This window comes from Corvus cornix, chromosome 10, assembly GCF_000738735.6.
Source record: "Corvus cornix cornix isolate S_Up_H32 chromosome 10, ASM73873v5, whole genome shotgun sequence".
In the NCBI taxonomy this organism is placed as follows: Eukaryota; Metazoa; Chordata; class Aves; order Passeriformes; family Corvidae; genus Corvus; species Corvus cornix.
The window spans coordinates 10,307,999-10,326,745 of record NC_046340.1 but is presented as its reverse complement, the minus strand read 5'-3'; the positions used below and the strand labels follow the sequence as shown (position 1 = coordinate 10,326,745).

Below are 18,747 nucleotides of genomic sequence, written 5' to 3'. Positions count from 1 at the left end.
TCCTCACCACCAAAGGAACAAGTGCTGAGTGGGCTCCACATTCTGTAGACACCAGTGAGTCCACATGAATGTGTTACGAGCAGCCCAGCCAGCTCTGCTGGAGATTGCACTTGGTGATGTGATGCTTCCCACTGCTTTCCAGAAGGAGATCCTGGCCTCAGCCATGCTTTCTGGCCAGGGCAGCCAAGCTGGCAGGCAGGGATGAGTCAGGAACTGCTCTGTGTGCAACAGCAGCTCCAGCTCTGTGCCAGCGCCAGCCCCCAGTGCTTCTCCTTCCTCCTGTCTTGTGGTTAGCACAGCAGCAAGCTCACCCCAGCCTGACCACAGCCTGTGCAGCATTCCCTTCTCCAGAGCAAAGCCTTAACGTGCTGCTTCTGGTGGCGCTTCCTTGCTCCACTTCAGGACAAATGACTCTGAAACAGCAGATTTTTAAAAGGAGGTTTTATTGCCAAATTTCAAAGCTCTTTACAAGCAGGAGACAAAGTGCTGTCTTTCCACGGGCTGCAGCAGCTGCTTTCAGATCGTCATCCACACTTGCTCGCTTGCAAACTCACTTCCTTCCTGTCACAGACATGTAAACTGGTGGCACAGCCCAAAACACAGACTCACACTCCAGCACTCCGAGCCCAGAGGGTTTTCAGGCACAAAACCCCCTAGCCTTAGTGCATCCAGGAATTAGATGCAAGTTTAAAAGCATGTTTAAAGAATATTGAAAAAAAAAGTGCATGGTGGCAGGATGTACGCTGAAGATGGGAGTTGCCATAGAAGGCTGGATGTTTTAGGATGAACCTGCTAAACCTATTAGAAAAAACAGTTAAAACCAAGCCTAACATAGCATTTGCAGCAGTAAAGTTACTGGGTGATGCAGAGATTCCACTTAAGTTATACCTATTTACAAGACATAATACAAATCTAGTAAGATCTGTTAGTACAGCATATACAGTAATTAGCTGTAGCTTGTAAAATGATTTAATTTGCCCATTTCCTAACAGGTAGAGGGTATTTATCTGTTAGGATTCCTATTGATGGGTATTCGGTAAAATGTCAGACATTTATTCACTGAATATTGAGTATAATATAAAAATATACAGTAAATATAAGCACATCCTGTAGGTTTGGGTGTAACAGAGAGGGATGTCTGGGTATTTTCACCAGTGCTGTGCCAGACAAATATCCACAGAACACACCGCCACAAGAAAACACTGGGGAGAGCAAAAACATTTGTATATAAATTAGGGTACTGAGCTACCCCATAAGCTGTTGTCATTCTCCTGGATTTCAGTTCTAGGCTTTGATTTGCCTGTCCTGAAGTTTAAGATTGGCTTCAGCTTTGGGATATGAACCTGTATGCAGAGTTTGCCCTGGTTTGTGTCTATTCCTGTTAGTGTGAACTGGGTTTTCCCCCATCTATCTCTTGTTATAGAACTGCATCTTGCAAAAGCCTGCCTGCTCTCTGGAGCTGATGTCCCTTGACTTCCAGTACACACCACGTTCTGACAGCTCACATTCATACCGCACAGTGTTCGGTAAACAAAAGTGCACATGCAGAAAAATACATTTAGATAGCAGATAGGCACTGAATATTGTCTGTGTTCTTAGCCCTTGTCCTAAGTGTGTCTGGAAAGGTGAATATGACCCCTAGTTGACACTGAACCTACAGCAGCAAATGGCACAGATCCAGAGTTTGCTCCAGGCTGTGTGCCTCGGGGTGGGCTTAGGACACTGGAAACTTCTTGTCTCAAAGCAAAGCTTTTTGGCACCTGAGCCCTGAGTGTTTGACTACGTAGAACTTTCCACATAACAGAATAATAACAAGTCAACTCATACAACATCTATGGCTGTCTTGAGAGGGGTCGCTACCAAAACCAAGGCTAATTTAATCAAAAGAAGCAGAAGCATCAGTTATGGTCACTATCTGTCTTGCTGGCTCCAAGTGGTGAAAACCAAGGTATTTGGAAGCCCAAAGCCAACCTTTCTGTGTTCAGACCTGAAGTACCTATGCCTAGCCTAAGAGGAGGCTTAGATGAAACTTTACTGCTGCTGTGGGTGATGTTTGCAGCCCCCTGCAGACTTGTGGGACATGGGAAATTAGAAGAAAAAGAAATGGATGAGCTAAGACCAAAGTGCTGGCAAATGAGATAAAAGAGTTTAGGTAGCGTGTCACTCCTTAAAACCAGACTGGGGAGATTGCCATTTTCCATGTTTCCAGAGTTTGGCTCAAGCAAAGGAGAAGACCTCTGGGCTGTCACACAATTCTCCTCAAAGCAACTATAGAGAACAGGGGAGAGGAGCAGCTCGGGTATGGGGCTATACAGCAGCAGTGCAAAGATATGATTTTGCCACTGCTGTAATCACTAAAGACCACAGGAACTGTGGTTCCTCCCAGCAGGTGGACAGGGAAGCTGTGGGAATTGCCCTGGAGCCTACTGCAATGCCTTCCTCACACCCTTCTGTAGCAATGCATTTTTCATATACTTAAGCCATTGGGACCAGCCCCAAAGTTTTCTGTGCAAAAACGCCTTTCCCTCCATGTGTGTCAATCTCTCAATAGAGAGATCTGGGCCAAACCATGGCTCTCAGGCTGACCAGGACACAGCAGGTAGAGACGTGTTTAGTGGGAAGGGGGATCTTGTCCAGACCCACTGCCTGATGTGCATGCTCCTGTCAGTTACATCCTGAGACAACATTAAGGGAACACACATCCCCAAAGCTTCTTAGTGACAGCTCTCCTAGGAAGCTCCTGAGGATCTCCTGGACACATGTCCTCCAAATGCCTGACTACTGGTTCCTAACAACACTGAGGGGATTCAGAGTTACCAGATATGGTCCTCAATAATAAATGTGTTGTCCTGGTAGAAAACACCTTCACAGGCCAAGTGTAACCTCAATTTCCCTATTAAGGAAAGAGGAACGATCAATACTTGCCTGGCAATGGTGCTTTGAGACTTGTGTTCATTCATGCAGTGCTTAGCACACCTAAAGCGCTGCAGAGGCAGCCTCAAAGTGCCTTCATACAGCTGCTCCACATCAGGGACACTACTTGGAGTCAGGAATTGGCCAGTTTGGTTTGCCTCTGTGTGAGGTCACTTTTTAACTGTGGATGTGGTTTGATGAGTATCTTCGGAGAAGATTAAACCGTTTATCTTTACATTCCTAGATGTCACTGGGCCAGGTGGTCTGGGAAACTGTGCCAGCAAGTGAACAAACACTGACTACATTTATCCTCAAATGATTTAACTGGGAAAACCAGATAGGTGCCAGTGTAATCTGGTATTTGCTTGTCTGTAAATACAGAGAGATGGGCTTTTGCTAGAATAGCCATTCTGCTCCTTTCAAAAAATCTGGCTTTGTCTGATTACCACTAATTTTTAAGGCCTGATCCATTGAAAGGACTTTGGACAGAATCCTTAAAGAGCATTCACATTTTTGAAACTGTTCACTGTCCTGTAACCTTCTGCTGTGCTAAGAGGATTAGAACCAGACTGGTATGTACAACATGAAGAAAGAAAGATCCTATAACTGAAAGCTCAATTCTGTCCCACAAACATGGTGTGTGCACAGCAAAACACCACCTTTAAACACTGGCCTCGCAATGGTACAAATCATAAATGCAAATGTTTCGCTTTGATTTTGGGAAAGAAGTCTCTGCAGAGTGTGTCAGGGAGCACTTCTCCTATAAAGAGTCACTAGATCCTTTTGCTTTTCTTTCTGTTTCTGTGTTCCTTCTCTTTTCAGTTCTCCAAGACCTTTAATTTCTTGCAAAACCTGTGTAGCTTGCCGAAGTTGTTCTACTGCCTCATTGAGCAATGTCTCTGCCATCACTGGGGGTCCATTACCCCCCTGGGCCTGTTCCAACCCTTCACGTAAAACCTTCTGCAGAAGCTTTTCTGCTTTTTCCCTTTCATTAGCAACTTTCTCCTCCATTTTAGCTAAGCATTGATGGGAATCCTTTGGGAAACCTTGGCCTGGAAGTGCTCTCTGTTTATTTTTGGAATCAGAGAGTAAGTCTCCCAGAGAAGAACAGCGAAGTTTGAGACCTGAAGTGTTTTCTGTAGAATCTTTCTTCTCAATAGTTGCTTTTACACTCTCATGGTCTGTTTCTGTAGCTAAGGAAGTCTCTGTCTCTTCTGCTGAAGTTTGCTGTTCCTTCTCGGCTGCGGTCCTCCCATTTCCTTCTTCTGTTTCAGCTGTCGGGGATGTGAACTCTGCTACCTCGCTGGCTGTGATCCCATTCACCGGGGGCTTGGAGCTGCCAGACTCCTGCTCTTCCCAGCCCCCAGCTTCCAGGTCACCATGGCTGGAGTTCACTGTGGCAAGCATTTTCTCTGACAAAACCTTAGGAGGAACAGGAGGCTTTGTAACATCTGCAGCAGCAATCTCAGCCAGGTTGTCTTTGCCATCATCTGATTCCAAGTCTTCTGTCTTTTTAGGTTCAATGGTTGGTTGGTCCCAAGCTACTTTCAGCTTGTCTGGCACACTCTTAGGAAGTGGAATTGGAGCTTTTGCTATAACCCTGTTGCTGACCTCAGTGAGGTTCTCCTTGTTCTCCTCACTTGGTGCTTGCGATTCTTCCACATTCTCCTCTGGACTGACAGAGTCCTCTTCCTTGGCATTTATACCATCCTTTGATGTGATGCCTTCCTTAAGCTTCTTATCTGGGGGCAACGGAGGAGACAGAGGTTTTTTATGTTCCTGGTCAGGAATATTGTTCTCTGCCTCTTGGTTTTCTTTTGTGCCAGTGGGTTTTGTAGGTGGCATAGGTGGCTTTGGAGTTTCTTTTTGAGGTGGTTCATTGTCGCTTTCACTGATAGTGGAATCAAAGGTTGGTGGTCCATTGTCTACTATATCCAGATCTAGTCGCAGGATACCATCTGATGTACACTTGGCAGCCTGAAAAACAAGAAAGAAAGTTTTCAATATCTATCCCATCACTGATCCTGTGTTTCATCCTTTAACTTCAAGTTAAAGTCCAAAACCCTCACAACCAGCATGGCAAGCAAGGGGTTGCTGCTTCAAGCTGAGAGAGTTGGGGCTGTTCAGCCTGGAGAAGAAAAGGCTTCAGGGAGACCTTAAGAGCCCCTTCCAGTGCCTAAAGGGGGCTTCCAAGAGAGCTGGAGAGGGACTTTTCACAAGGGCATGGAGTGATAGGACAAGGGGGAATGGCCTTAAGATGAAAGAGGGCAGGTTTAGATTAGATATTCGGAAGAAATTTTTCACTATAGGGGTGGTGAGGCCCTGGCACAGGTTGCCCAGAGAGGCTGTGGACTCCCCATCCCTGGAGTGTTCAAGGCCAGGCTGGAAGGGGCTCTGAGTAACCTGGTCTACTGAAAGGCTCTCTGCCCTGGCAGATGATTTGTAAGGTCTCTCCCAACCCAAACTAGCCCTCAATTCTAAGAAAAGCACAGAACTTATTTTACTACTTCCTTTGAGAAGAATGTCTTAAAGCCTGTTCCCCAGTAACCTAATTTCTTGGTTTTCCTGTGGGCGCTAGTGTTAAGCTCTGCCTTTTTATTCTTTGTCTTGTACTGGGATCCCTCTGCCCCCTTCATTTACAATGTGCCTCCCCAAAGGCTCACTTTTCTGCTTTTGCGCTTGTCATAAACCAAGGTGATCTTTGGATTGCTTGGCCAGGGACTGTAATCCTGTTGCCTTCTGCTTGCATCCTCCAACCTGATGTCATCCCTGCCTTACCAGGGCCAAGCCTCAGCTGGTTAAACCTCCTTCAGACCGCAGGCTGTGTGCAAATCTCACTAGTAGGGAGGTTTTCCTAAAAAGGATGGACTTAGCAAAGACATTGCAGCGTGTAAGCTCAGTGCCCCACAGGGAGAACCACGGTGACAGTTCCTGTGTGAGGGAACCCAAAACCACACAAAGGCATAGCTGCAGCCAGGGCCAGGCTCCTGCAGTGCAGAGTTTAGTTAAAGCCTCTCTGCCTTTCCAGCCCATGAGAGAGATGGAAGCAAGCTGCATCCTGGCGGCTTGGCCCTGATCCATCCTCTGAACACTGAAAATCAATGTACATGCCATTTCCTTCATGAACCTGCAGCCAGCAGCCATGATACACATCTTCCTGCAGGCTCTATCCCCTCATTTCTGCTTCTAAATTTGTAAGCGAGTTTCCCCTGATTTTGGCTAAGGGTGAGAAGTCTTACAGGTATTAACTTCAGAGGTTATCTCATGAAAATAGTGATCTGAGCAGGGAAGAGAGATGTTTATAGTGCCTAGGGACTAAAACCTGCTACCTTACTGAACCCATATTAGGCAACAGAACCCACACTTCATTGTTGCTGTGACTTTTGTCATGTTTTCTTCTGCGGTTTTCTGGAGGATGGGAATCTATGATTCATTCTCATGCATTTCTCTGGGACAGACGCTCTCCCTCCATTTCTATGCAAAGTAAAAGTCTCAAGGCATCGCATTTTCTGCACAAGGGTCATCTGAGTGTTGTGCAGGCACATAAGTCAGTGTCTTGGAAGTCTGAAGAAGGAAGGTTTGATTTAAAAACCTTCCTTTCTTGAGATTAATGCTCTGCTAAAATATCAATCTGTCTGTAGAAACTTTTTCATAAATCACACGAATCAAACATTAGTAAGAACCTCTCCCCTGAAAATGAAATGCAGGTTTATTTTGTGTTTTCTTCTTTTTTTTTTAAGTGACAGACCCAGAAAATCAGTTAAAAGTAGACAGGTTAGTCTATAAAACTGCCTGGGAGAATAATGTATTCTGTTTCAGACCTAGGGAAGGGCTTGTAAGCTTGAAAGTTCATCTGCTTTCTCTGGTTAGCTTAATAAAAATACAGCTCTTCCTGTGGACCATGCAGTTCTTCTACCTTTAGACTACTGTGGCTACAACATTATCACATCTTTGAAAATAAATACAGGAGCTTTGGTTTCTTCTGATGAAAATGAAACTCTAATGGTTCTTACCAGATGGCGAAGTAGCTTATGAGTTATGAAAAGCTAAATATATGGTAACATGTTGCAGCAGATAGAGATCTATGGGAACCTGGAGCTTCGTTAGAGAGGTGCTGGCACAGTCTTTCCTGGAGGAAGTTGCTTCCCTCGTCAGCTTTCTCTGGGCTGTCCATACTTGAGGTTTTTCCTGGGGTTTGGTACCCGAGTGGAAGGAGCAGCTCCCGGTGATCCCAGCTGGTGGGTTGGCTCACTCCAACAGGGTGCACTTACCTCCTTTAGGTGACTTCTTGTGGGTGGCCGGCGTCCATGGGACACTTTCACCCTGTCCCGAGTTACGTGGTCTAAGGAAAGGCTCTCATCTACTTTTACCTTTAACAGGGGGAAGAGGAGGGAAACAAAAAAGGAAGAGGGTCATTAATTTCTCAAGATATGTCTATAAAGTTGTCACTGTCACACATGAAATTTCAGCATTTCATTGGAGAATATTTCACCACTAGTCTTTACCTCAGAACTCAGTTACAGCCTGCCTGCAAAGCCCTGCACATATGTGATGGATATTTAAGGTCTCAGAGGTTTGCAACTTCTCTCCACCTAAGGGGCAGGGAACAAAGGACACGAGGAGCTTTGTCCTCACTGCACCCTGTACTTGGACCAGCTCCTGCATGTGGCAGAACACAGCACCAAAACTGCTGTTTCCATCTTAGAGGTGAAAGCTCATTAATAACTGTGACCTGACTGTGAACTGTATCAGCAGCACTTTGTTACAGCCCTTCCCTTCCACAGCTCTAATGACTGCAGGATGCTGAGGAGAAGGTGTGAGCAGTGACCTGGATTAATTGCAACTCCAGCTGAATTAACAAATTTATTTCCTGGAATCAGAGGAGAAATCCACTGCCTCACATTCATAAGGAGGGAGGTCCCAGTGCCTTGACAGGTACTTCTCTGTGCTGGCTCTGTGACCACCCACCCACACTGTGATGGCCAAGGGCTGGAGTCTGCTCCACATTGAGAGGCAGCATCAGTGACCAGGGACACTGAAAACATCTGTGTGTCCTTAGTACGACAAGTTTGTACAACAGGAAAGCTGGTGAGGGTGAAATAGGGGTTTAAAATGGCTGGTATGGCAAAAGTGGTTTTACAGCTCCTTCAGGGGAGAACAGATAATCCAAGCTGGCTGAGGGCTTGACCCATTAGCCTGTGCCTGGCCTGTGTGGAAACACTTTAAATCTGAGGTTTGATCCTTACTGGAATGAATGAGTATTAGAGGCTGGCTCCCTCTGTAAGGAGGATAACCCCACATCACAGGACAGGGAGGTAATCTGAGATCTCAGCTTGCTGTACTGATGAAGGGTGTGCAGAGTTCACTGCCCACTGTACCCATATGCTTTTGCCCTCTGCTGAATAAAAGCAAAGCCTAACCTCTCAGAGTTTACATCTCTAGCACTGTATCTACACCAGTTAGTCCTTTTCTCAAAACTTTTACTCATTGCTTTGGTTTCCTTTGCTAAACAGATCTTGCTGATTGCTTTGTCCCTCCTTACCCTGCTCATTTTTTCTTGTGTCATTCCCATGGTGGTGGTTTTGTTCACTTCCTTTCAGTTACTGAAAGAACTGCAGAAGAGATGCTGCTCCTTTGGTTTAGCTCAGGGCCGATTTACAAACTAAGAGGGAGCAGGGCAAGGTTAAACAGGCTCTAGGTTGTGCAATTTTCATACTCCCCTCTGTGCAGCAGGATGGGAGGAGAATTTGAAAGTGCAGGTGTGCTGGGGCTAGCTGAGAGGCAGGCAGGTTTGGCCAAGGCCATGGAGTAACTTTCCACCAGACTACTCTCCAGACTGCAGGCGGAATGGCTGGTGGACTGACTCACTTCAGACTTTTCCAGTCCTGAAGACTGGGCTATATCCTAACCAAATACCTCCATTTCCACACTGCTTGGTGCTGAGGATCATGGCAGCATGGGGAGGACGAGTCTCTCCAAGCTGCATCCCAGCTCTACATAACTCAGCGCTGCAGCTGCTTCTCTGCACTGGCCATTTCCATTGGGAAAGGGGAACTCCCAGAAATCCTCTGATCCCAAGCTCTGAAGAGAAGGAACCTGCCCTACCTTGCACACCATCCTTCTCTTTCCTTGGACCATGGCTGGCATGCAGGAAGGATGGGGAGAACAGAGGTTCAGGCAAGTTCTGCTTTTAGCTAAAGGAGCCATGGATGAGAAGACACAGAAACACAGGAGCTTGAAAACTGTTTCTCTTACCTCATCAAATACTTTGTTTTTGCCTCTATTGATCCCTTCATTAAGAGCTTTTATCCACGATTCCTTTTCTTCCAAAGTTGGAGCTTGAAATTTGATATCATGAACCTGCAAGAGCAGAGAAACAATTTTTGCCTGAGCATTCCTTGTCAGGACCAGAGGTACCTCTGAATCACTACAGTTTCTATATAACATCCAGTTCTAGCCTGTGTTTAAACTACAGATTCCTTTGTGCTTTGGCATAGCTCCCATGAACAGGATTTTGTTATGCTGGACAGCATGTTGCTGTAGTTTTATTTTGGTAACTACTAAAGTAGTAAAAAAGTAAGTTTCTTCCTTCTGCAAAACACTTGGGTTAGTTCTTGGAGCATCAGTGAGTTGTACAGCAAATGGTCACACTGCATAGAGTCAGACTGAAAGTCCAAGTTACACTGGCTGGTTCAGATGGAGTAAACTACTTTATGTCCCACTTCCCCCAGAATACAAGGAACGGGAAGGCTGCATGCAGTGGGCTTTGCCTGCTTCCGTGTTCCTGTGGCTCTGCAGAACAGAACTGATACAGGTATGTGGGGCACTGATGTTGGCTGCACTAACCCTGACCCAGCTGGGCAAGGGAATGATGAGGCATAAGAGAATGTAAGTGCAAAAATCCACCATATCTTTTTCTGTTTGCAGATGAAATCCATCAGTGAACGCTACAGACAGGCACTCTCTGGCGTCTGAAGAGCTGCCCCAAGAAGGGAAGAGCTGGCCATGTAAGAGGGAACTGGCAAGAAGTACGGGGTCACTAATAAGGAGGGAGGAGGGGTTGATGATTGTATGGCCTGTCCTCCAGCCAGCCAGCTCTTCCCTTCCTCCAGGACAGCCCCATGGCTTTGTTCAGTGTTTCTAATCTCTTCTTGCCCACAGCAGGGACAATAGGCAGGGTGTCATTTACTTCACTACTGTTTTCTCTGAGTACCTCACCAGTTTTGCCCCAGAGTACACTTCAGATGAGAGAAATATCATCTTCACTTTACAGGTGGCTCCATGGCAGACCAGATGGGATCCGAACAGCTCTATGTGGTGTCCTAATCCACACTGCACAGGCACACAGGAATACTCCTGTGCTAAAGGACATCAGCAACATTGCAAAATCAAGCACTTAAAAGTTAGACACTCCTAGTATTTACAGGCTGTAGGGATATCAGCCTGCTGTGTGTGTTCCTTCTAGCACCATCCCTAACAACAGGCTGGCACTTCTTACTAAGTTATTCCATCATGTGTTTTATCCTCCCAGGTCAATATGTCTTACTGATTTCACTCTGCTTCAGCCCTGCCCTGAAAACAGAATTACAGATTCCCCTGACAGTGTTTTTAATTTCCTATTTACCACTGCAATATCTGGGGGGCTTCACAAGTTCCTTTTCAGAGCAACTGAAATTATCCACCTCCTACAGGTGGGGAAGTGAGCTACAGAGAGGCTTGTTCAAAACACAGCCATGGAGCTTTGCTTTGAAATTTTTTTTTGCAGGTATTTAACATTCTATAGGTACTCTGCACCTTCCCAGTGCTTTCAAGAGCAGTTGTAGCCTCAGCCTTTCTGTAAATGAGGCCCCACATTCCAAAATCACAGCAGTGCCTATATAAAACAGGGACTATATTAAATGAGGGGGACAAAGCGAATGGTGACTGACAGTCAAGTGCTCTTAGCAGCTCCTTGTTCATGGCACAACAAAGCAGCAACTGTTCTGGGTCTCAGCAGCTTCTGAAGGGACCATCAGAAATTCTGCAGAACTAAAGCCTGATCTCCTTACACCCACTCTTGCTGTTAGAAACCAACTGTTCTTCCTTTCTGTATTTATTTCTCATGTCAATGCCATGGATTTACATCACAGCTGCCAAGTGCCAGACACTCACAACCAGCATGGCAAGCAGGGAGTTAAGGAGTAATTTGGGGAAAGAGTCTTTATTTGATCAGTTTGCAGGAAAGGTGACAGGACCACATGCCTTCCTGAGAGCTCAGAGGGGAGGTTAGGGCCTGACCCACAGCCCTCTGGAGAAAGAGCCCTTTGTCTGGGATGCAGAAGGGCCACTCTAACCAGGGAACCTAAGGGAAGGCAAGGCTCCAAAACAGAGTGACGGCCAGATTTTGTTTTAGTCCAAGCTGGCCTGGTTTTGTGTGTGCTTAAAAACTTTTTTTGTTTGGAAACGATTTTGCCCTAAAGCTTTGTGATTATAAAAGCTTATAAGAAAGCTCTACTTGTGAGCAGCTGAGCTGCTGCACTGCCTGGCAAAGACCTGGCAGCCTGCACCAGGGTTTAGAAATCTCCGAACATGTTGTTCACGGGAAGGATTCCTGCCTCACTTCAAGCTTCCTCTTCCAATGCCACTTTCTGTGCCTCATTCCAAATAAAGCCTCCCAGACTGTGACTAAGCACTGGTGTCAGCAACTCTGTGGCAGAGCAGAGCAAACCTCGGGAGGGTGGTTCCTCGTTAATGAGAAGCTGAGATGTCCCTCTGGCATGCAACCCTTTGCCATCAAATGCAGATCCAATGGATGGTGAGAGAAAGGTACTCAGGGAAGGTGGCAGCAGAAGGGAGCTGGGCGAGGGAGGATGAGCAGCACAGTGGGACCCAGCTCCCTGCCATGGGGCAGTGTGGGCAGTGCCAGCCTCATATTGTTGCAGCCTGGCTCCCTGCTTGCACAGCTCCCTGAGGCTGTGACACAGAGGGGCAGGTTCCTCCCAGTGCCCAGGTATCTTAGAAATTTTTTTTCTCCTTTTTATAAAACACTCACAGACACCAAGGCAGAGTCAGGCTGCTGGGGCTCAGAGGCTCATGCTCCGGCTGCTGCCAGCCACAGCCTCTTTGCTGCCCTGCAGTCCCTGGTCTGTCTGCATCCCATCTGTGGCTCCTGTCCTCGGCCAAGGCACTGGGGAAAGGAAGCTAACCCAAACCAGGATGGGAGCTCTCTGTAAAGCAGGAAGCTGCAGAGGAGAGGCAGGAAGGAGCTGCCTGTCTCAGTCCTGCCTGTGACTGGGACTCTGCACACTACTCTGAGACTCCCAGGCTCTCAACAAACAAGGAACAAATGAATTTCTCTTGTCTGTATTTTTACTCATTTGAGTATTTACAAACACCAGCAGATGCATCTAAAGATGGATATTTCCTACAAAACATTAAGCAGGGTCTGTTCTCCAGCAGAAATTTAAGGCAGAGAGTCAGTGACACCAATATGAGAGGGCAGCAGGCAGGGTAACACATTTGCACTCCTTCTTGCTAAGCCAGCTGAGACTGAGTCATGCCATAAACAACAGGCTGGTGTGCCAGGAAAAGCTGTCATGGCCAAACCTAGTGACCATTGTAAGCCATGAATGCAGGCTACGGAATTTACTGACAGTTACTCAGAGCACAGCACAGCCGGTCGGCTCCTACTGAATCACTGCCGAGATGTCATGCAACAAGAGCTCCCACACGGATCACTGTCCATGACGGCAGCGGGCACTCGCTCCCCGATTGCTCCTTGTCTTCCCCAGGACATCAGTCTCCTCAAGCAGTGACAGTCTGATGGCAATGCCGAGCCTGCTTTCCAGGAAAGAGAAGTATTCCTGGGGTCAGTCTGTTGTACCTGCACTAAATGATTTAACAGACAATCTCTGGAGAACTGTGTAGCTGCAGTTTGAGACTGTTACCAACACTTCTTCTTTGCTAAGCAATTCTGCAGATCTGCTGCAGAGGTGGATGACACAAACCTGTGCTTAGTCCTCACCTGTATCAGTGCAAAGCCTGGTGTTGGCTTCAGTTCTATGGGGCTGGGCTAAACTGGACTGTGAATCGCATGTGTTCCCTTCTGCTGACCTTTGGTATGGGGTGGTCACCTCCAGCAGAAGCTGGAGCAGAGCCGGGTCAGTAGCATCTTAAACTACCCTGAGTGCAACAGAGTCTATCTGCCAGATGGGATGTCATTTCTTGCCTTCTTCTATATGACTTTGTTAGGTTAGATCATGAAGGGGAAAGGAGAAGACAAGGGACTCCCTGCCTATGACAGGGAGGTTGGAACTAGATGATCTTCAAGGTCCCTTCCAACCCAAACCATTCCATGTTTCTATGAGATGATTGTCAGAGGATTCTGGTGGTTTTCTGTCGCTGAACCGAGAGCTACACAAGCCCTGGGAATAAGGCAGCATCTCTGACAGACTGGCAGACCCCAGGAGCAGACTCCCCCAAGCCTCACTGCATTCTACTGCAGCTTCAGGCTGGACCCCTGGTGAGAGCAGTTCCAGGTACCTCAAAAATTGATGAAGGGAAAAATAAGCAATGGAAGTTTCCATCCCTGACTACAGGTGCAAGGATGCATGGGGAGCTGCAGGACTTGCTGGTGGACTCTTTTCCTTACTACGACCCTCTTCCCAATATTAATATTTCCCTGCAGCTGAAGGTTTTCAGATCCACTGAACACCAGACTTGTGACAACCTCGGTAATTTCCAGAGTTTACACCAAGCATCATTTACACTGCTTTTTGCATTGCGAGTAGTACATTTTAAAGTCTCCGGGCCAAGGCTGCTGCCCTTTCTTAGCAGCCCAGCTCTCTGCATCCAAAAGTTTTCATTTAATTGCTGTGGATGGAATGAAGCATTTGAGATTTCTAAGCAGAACAGGACTTTTGCACACTGTCAGCTTCCTTCACTGAAGAATTGAAGCTCAGGGCGCAGTGCTTTCTTTCAGTTCCATACCAGTGCAGGCGTGTGACATGCTCATATTGTCACAGCTTAACAAAAATGTCATCCTTGAGAACAGGCCAAGCAGAACCTGGGGTACATCAACGACCAGTGTTTAGCAAGACAACTTATTTATTCAGGTGCAACTTCAGCTGCAGAGTAATTTTAACTCACTGATTCATCTCTGCTCAAAAATATCCCATCCAAGATTTAAACTGGGATTCCCCTACAGCTAAACTGGGCTCCCTTTACTCAAGATTTGTGCACTGAAACAGAAATGGCCTTTTCTAGCTTTCCCAGTTCCTAAGTCCCTCAAACTCATTCCTCAGCATTATGCTCAGGAGAGAGGGTGAAAAAAAAACCCTAGCAAGATGTGGACGGGCTTGGCAAGCTGGCTCACAGGGTGATTTTAAACTGTGGACGGCAGCAAGCCTCCCAAATGGAAAATGTTTAACTGATATATATCACCACAGCTGCAATTTCAAAACAGAAGAAGGACAGTTGTGTACGTTGGCCTCCTAATTGAAGCCTGTGCTAACATCTGCCAAAGTATGTTGTGTGTCAACACCCGTACCAGATTCCCAGCCAAAAGAAGGGTGGGAGGGGAGCTACAAACAGGGAACTTTTCATTTATAAAAGCCCTTCCTTTTACCAAAAGAGCCTTATAAAAAGTAGCCTCTATCTAGGTCTCCATTGAATCAGTGGCATGAAAAACAGGGTGGCTGTAAACTTGCCAGCATGCCAAAAGGATGAAGTTACCCTTTTGGGCACAGCTTGGGCATATTTTTCTCATAGCAAGAAATGAGAGGTTTAGGAACAGGTCTCACACCCTGTATTGATTCATGGAGCAGAACAGAGACATATGCAGCTAATACACAATTCTCTCAGTAACATACTTGCAGATAATACCTGTTCTTACTGTGCTGCCCATCTCTGAGCACGCAGGGTATTACTGGCCTCCCTGGGAATAGGTGTGCACTTGGAATCACAGAATCCTAGAATTATTTGGGTCGGAAGAGATCTCAAAAAATATCTAGTTCCAGCCCCCCTTCCACCAAAGGGAAGGGACACCTTCCACCAAATTATTCCAAGCCCCATCCAACCTGGCCTTGGACACTTCCAGGGATGGGGCAGCCACAGCTTCTCTGGGCCACCTGTGCCAGGACCTCACCATCCTCACAGGGAAGAATTCCTTCCTAATGTGCTCTGGGCTCCGGTGCTCTGCAGGAGCTCACTAGCCCAGGGTTTTGGAGCAGGACAGCCCTTGTTTTGTTGTTTTGAATGAAGTTTAGCACAATGATGCTCTGAACTCAGCTGGGGTCTTATTATACGAATAAACATGAAGTGACTGGAGTGAAAGAATAAGCAACAGTGACAACAAGGACTAAACAATCTCCATTTATTTAAACAAAATGGAGATGGGGGAATGCAGCAAGATGGTATTTTTTCCTGTTCATGTTCTTATGGAAATGAATGTGTTTTGTCCCTCACAACTTCTCAGATTTGCATGGGGAGATTTAGTAAGAACTCTGAGGCCAAAAAAATCATATTGAAATTAGAAGGCAAAGTGCGATACCCTAAAGCAATAATGAAGCGTTCTAGCCCATAAAGATGCTGAAATGGATAGCATGCAAGTAGGAACTAAGGAGAACTTCCAAAGATGTGTAGTGATGATGAATATAGATAGGAAGTAAAGCAGGATGTCCTTGCATACACTCAGTGCTCAGATGGATGTATAGTCTCTTTGCAATGCCAGCCTGGTTTTTAGCTTCTGGATCTAACCAGATGCTGTGCAGGAAGCTACAGATGTAGGCTTTCATGGATTCTGCAAAATAAATCTTTTCTCCTAGGAACTATTTGGCTGCAAGTAACTTTGCACTGGAGTTTTTCAGATCAATGGTTCTAACTCCAGGAACTGTCTCAGTACATGGATTGGGATTATTGATTTCACTGGAACTTGAGCAAAGCTGCAGCATCTACAGGTGCTCAGAGGACATGGAGGAACTATAGGGAATGGTCATTTTTCACTTCTTAGGGAGTACTGGAAGAAAGAAAATGCTAAGGCAGGAAAAAAAGCAAGAGAAAAAAGTCAAGCCACAGGAAGACCCTTTCTCCATGACAAGAAGAAAGTCTACACGACAGTGGCTTTCTTTCTTACACACTGTAGACCTTTCACAGATACAGGTCATTTCTCCCAGCTGCCAAGGAGCTCAGTCTCAGAGCTTTTCATCTGCTCTGGGTGCAGCTGGCTGGAACTCACTTTGGAGTTAGCAGACTCGAGGGTGATGAGAAAGGCAATCCTACCTTCTTACCCGGGGAGCGGATTAAAATGAAACGATTTTTCCTTTTTAGTAGTGCACGCAGCTCCTGGCACTTGTCATAACTCTCCAGTTCCACTGTTTCTATGCACTTCTGTTCATCCTGCAGAGAGGGAATGAAACATTATTATGAATAGAAGGCACTGAAATCAATCATAGACCATCAAATTCTGCATGTCTTCCCTTTGCATGTCTAAAAGCTCTTCTGCCCTAAAAATAACCTGCATGCAGACAGCAAGCCCCATAAATCAGGCTGGCATCTCACTAAGAAAACACCCTGGTCTTTAAGCTACAAGCCTAGTGGTCCACAGTGGCTGAGCAAATAACAGGTTATGGACAGTAACACCAGTTTCTGCCATTGCTGTTGGCCTCATCTAGGGATGTGCAGCCAGAAGCGACACTACCTCCAACTGACAGTGGAAGAAGAAGATGTGATCCTGCTTTTTCACAGGGAATATGACACAAGCAACACGATGGTCCAAGCATCCCACTCAGGAAGCCTGAGAGCAGGGATAAGAGGAGAGCCCTGCTGCCACAGTGAGCTGGGGCAGACTGGTCCTCACATCACAAAGGTCAGCAGGAGCCATGTGTGATGGACACAGTCCTCTTGTAGCCACGCTCTGAGTTGTCAGAACGCTTAGGATTGGAAATACAGCCCTGTACAGCCAGCAAAACTGTCTGGGCCAGCATCTCAGTGGGGAATATTTATCTCTGGAGTATCTCCACTGATGACTGCCGGCCGCAATCTTGGCTTATTTCTCCCAGTAACATAACTAAAATTCCACACGTGGTGCGTGGCTCAGTTCAGCTGCAGAGCACCATCCCTAATAGGAATCACAGCGTAATGCTGGGCAGATAATATTCTTCATGTCTCAGTAGCCCAGCAGAGACCAAAGCTCCCTTTTGCTAAGCACAAATGAGCAGTGAGAATCTCAGAGCAGTTCTTGCCAGTGAAGTGCTACAGTCAGCATGGCTCATGAACCTCTCCAGTACCATCCTGAATTAAAATCACTGGCCATTACTACCCCCAGCTCAGGCTCTTGTCCCAAGGCAGCTCCTTGTGCCCATATGAGTTTGTATTTAGCAACTCCTGTAGTGGAGAAGGGGGTGTGGGATGAGGAAACATGTTGCAGTCAGGAAGCTGCTGTGTGGCTGGAGGCAGGGAATGGAGAGTTCAGAGGGAAGTGGGCTGCGGGGAATTTCCTCCCTTTACCACTTGACATTTAAGTCACTGTGCAGAATTTAGGCTGTGTTTCAGTTTTTTCAACCCTCCTATCTGGGGATAGGGGCCCGGCAGAGCTGATGCCAGTACACAGAGCAAGTCCTGAGCCACCGAGGGATGTCTGGATCTAATTTAGGTTTATTATTTTAATGACATTACTGTTTATTTCATTAAACACTGAGTAGGTGAATGTGAACTAGGAAAATGCATACTAGGAGGAGGAGATTAATCCTGCCCAAACCTAAAACCCAGCTGATAAAATCCTGCTGATGCTACGGAGCCCTTTGAAGGCTCCTGCTGCAATCCTGCTATCGCAATGTCACTGCAAAAGGACAGGGATGGAAATAATAACCCCTCCACGGCCAACAAATGACAGAGAAGGGTGAGGTCAGGAATACATGCCTCGGGGATGGGTGATCTCATCCTGGCCTTCTGAGGATGACCGCCCACGTTACAGCCCTGTCGCATGGGCCGGTGCAGCTCCCAGCTCCTTCCCTGGGCTCAGGATGTAGAGAGCTTGGCAGCGCTCTGACCAGAGACCAGCCCCAAGCCTCTTGCCCACTCTCCCTGCTCTCAAGAGCAGCTCTGTCCCCAGGAGAGCCCCTGTCACCCTCCTTGTCCATGCCATCCTTCCTGCCTCTTGGACAGGAACTTTTCCTCTGATCTCATGCAAGCTGTGCTCCACTTCCCAAGGGCTGTGGAGCACCAAGTTAGGGAACAAGGGGACTTGGCAGGGTGGAGAGATGTGGTCTTGCTGTGAGATTGCCTCTTGCCTTCCAGCTGCCCATCTTCTCCCTGGGGAGGTTTTGGGGACTGTGACTTGGCTAGGGAGCACAGGCAGAGAGGATGGGGACGTGTAGGATGCTGTGTCCCAGGGACACCTTGACTGTTCAAGTTATGGCTCCTTCATCTCAGGGACCTGAACTTCTTAAGTAAGTTATCCTCTTCAGGGAAGGCAGGGAAGAAAGCAACCAAAGAAATATAAAAACTCCATGTATGAGGCAAAGGAAAAGCATCTGAGTTCAGGGAGCACCAGAATGGGGCTTTTGTCTCCGTTTTACCCTCGGCAAGCGGCCATCCCCTCTCTGTGAGCCTACCTGGGTCACAAAGAGATCCTTTATGTCTGTCCTGCACCACTAAGGTAAAGAATGAAAGACCCAACCCTGACGCAGGTCTTCAGGCCCCTTCAGCTTCCTGGGACCTGAAGGACACTCAGCACCAGGCAGAGACAAGGGTCAATTCCAGAGTCCTGCCCTGACACATGTTCTGGACAAGCTTGATCCTGGTACAGAACCCCTATATTCATGATTTAATACAGAAAAACTATTTCAGTAACTCTTC

General features: G+C 46.8%; 1 protein-coding gene and 1 long non-coding RNA gene across 2 annotated transcripts in view; one reads left to right on the top strand and one right to left on the bottom strand.

Annotated features, from left to right (window-relative positions):
* The window catches only part of LOC109143425, a 34,513-nt gene that overhangs the window by 13,198 nt on the left and 2,568 nt on the right, over positions 1–18,747 (top strand). The window lies entirely within an intron of this gene.
* The window catches only part of PLEKHO2 (pleckstrin homology domain containing O2), a 26,963-nt gene continuing 8,640 nt past the window's right edge, over positions 425–18,747 (bottom strand). Inside the window, exons 3-6 of the mRNA XM_039557753.1 lie at positions 16,171–16,287; positions 9,169–9,273; positions 7,185–7,283; positions 425–4,890 (exon numbers count right to left, since the gene is read on the bottom strand). Coding sequence (XP_039413687.1) covers positions 3,658–4,890; positions 7,185–7,283; positions 9,169–9,273; positions 16,171–16,287 — 1,554 coding nt within the window. The 3' untranslated portion in view covers positions 425–3,657. The remainder of the gene's footprint in view (positions 4,891–7,184; positions 7,284–9,168; positions 9,274–16,170; positions 16,288–18,747) is intronic.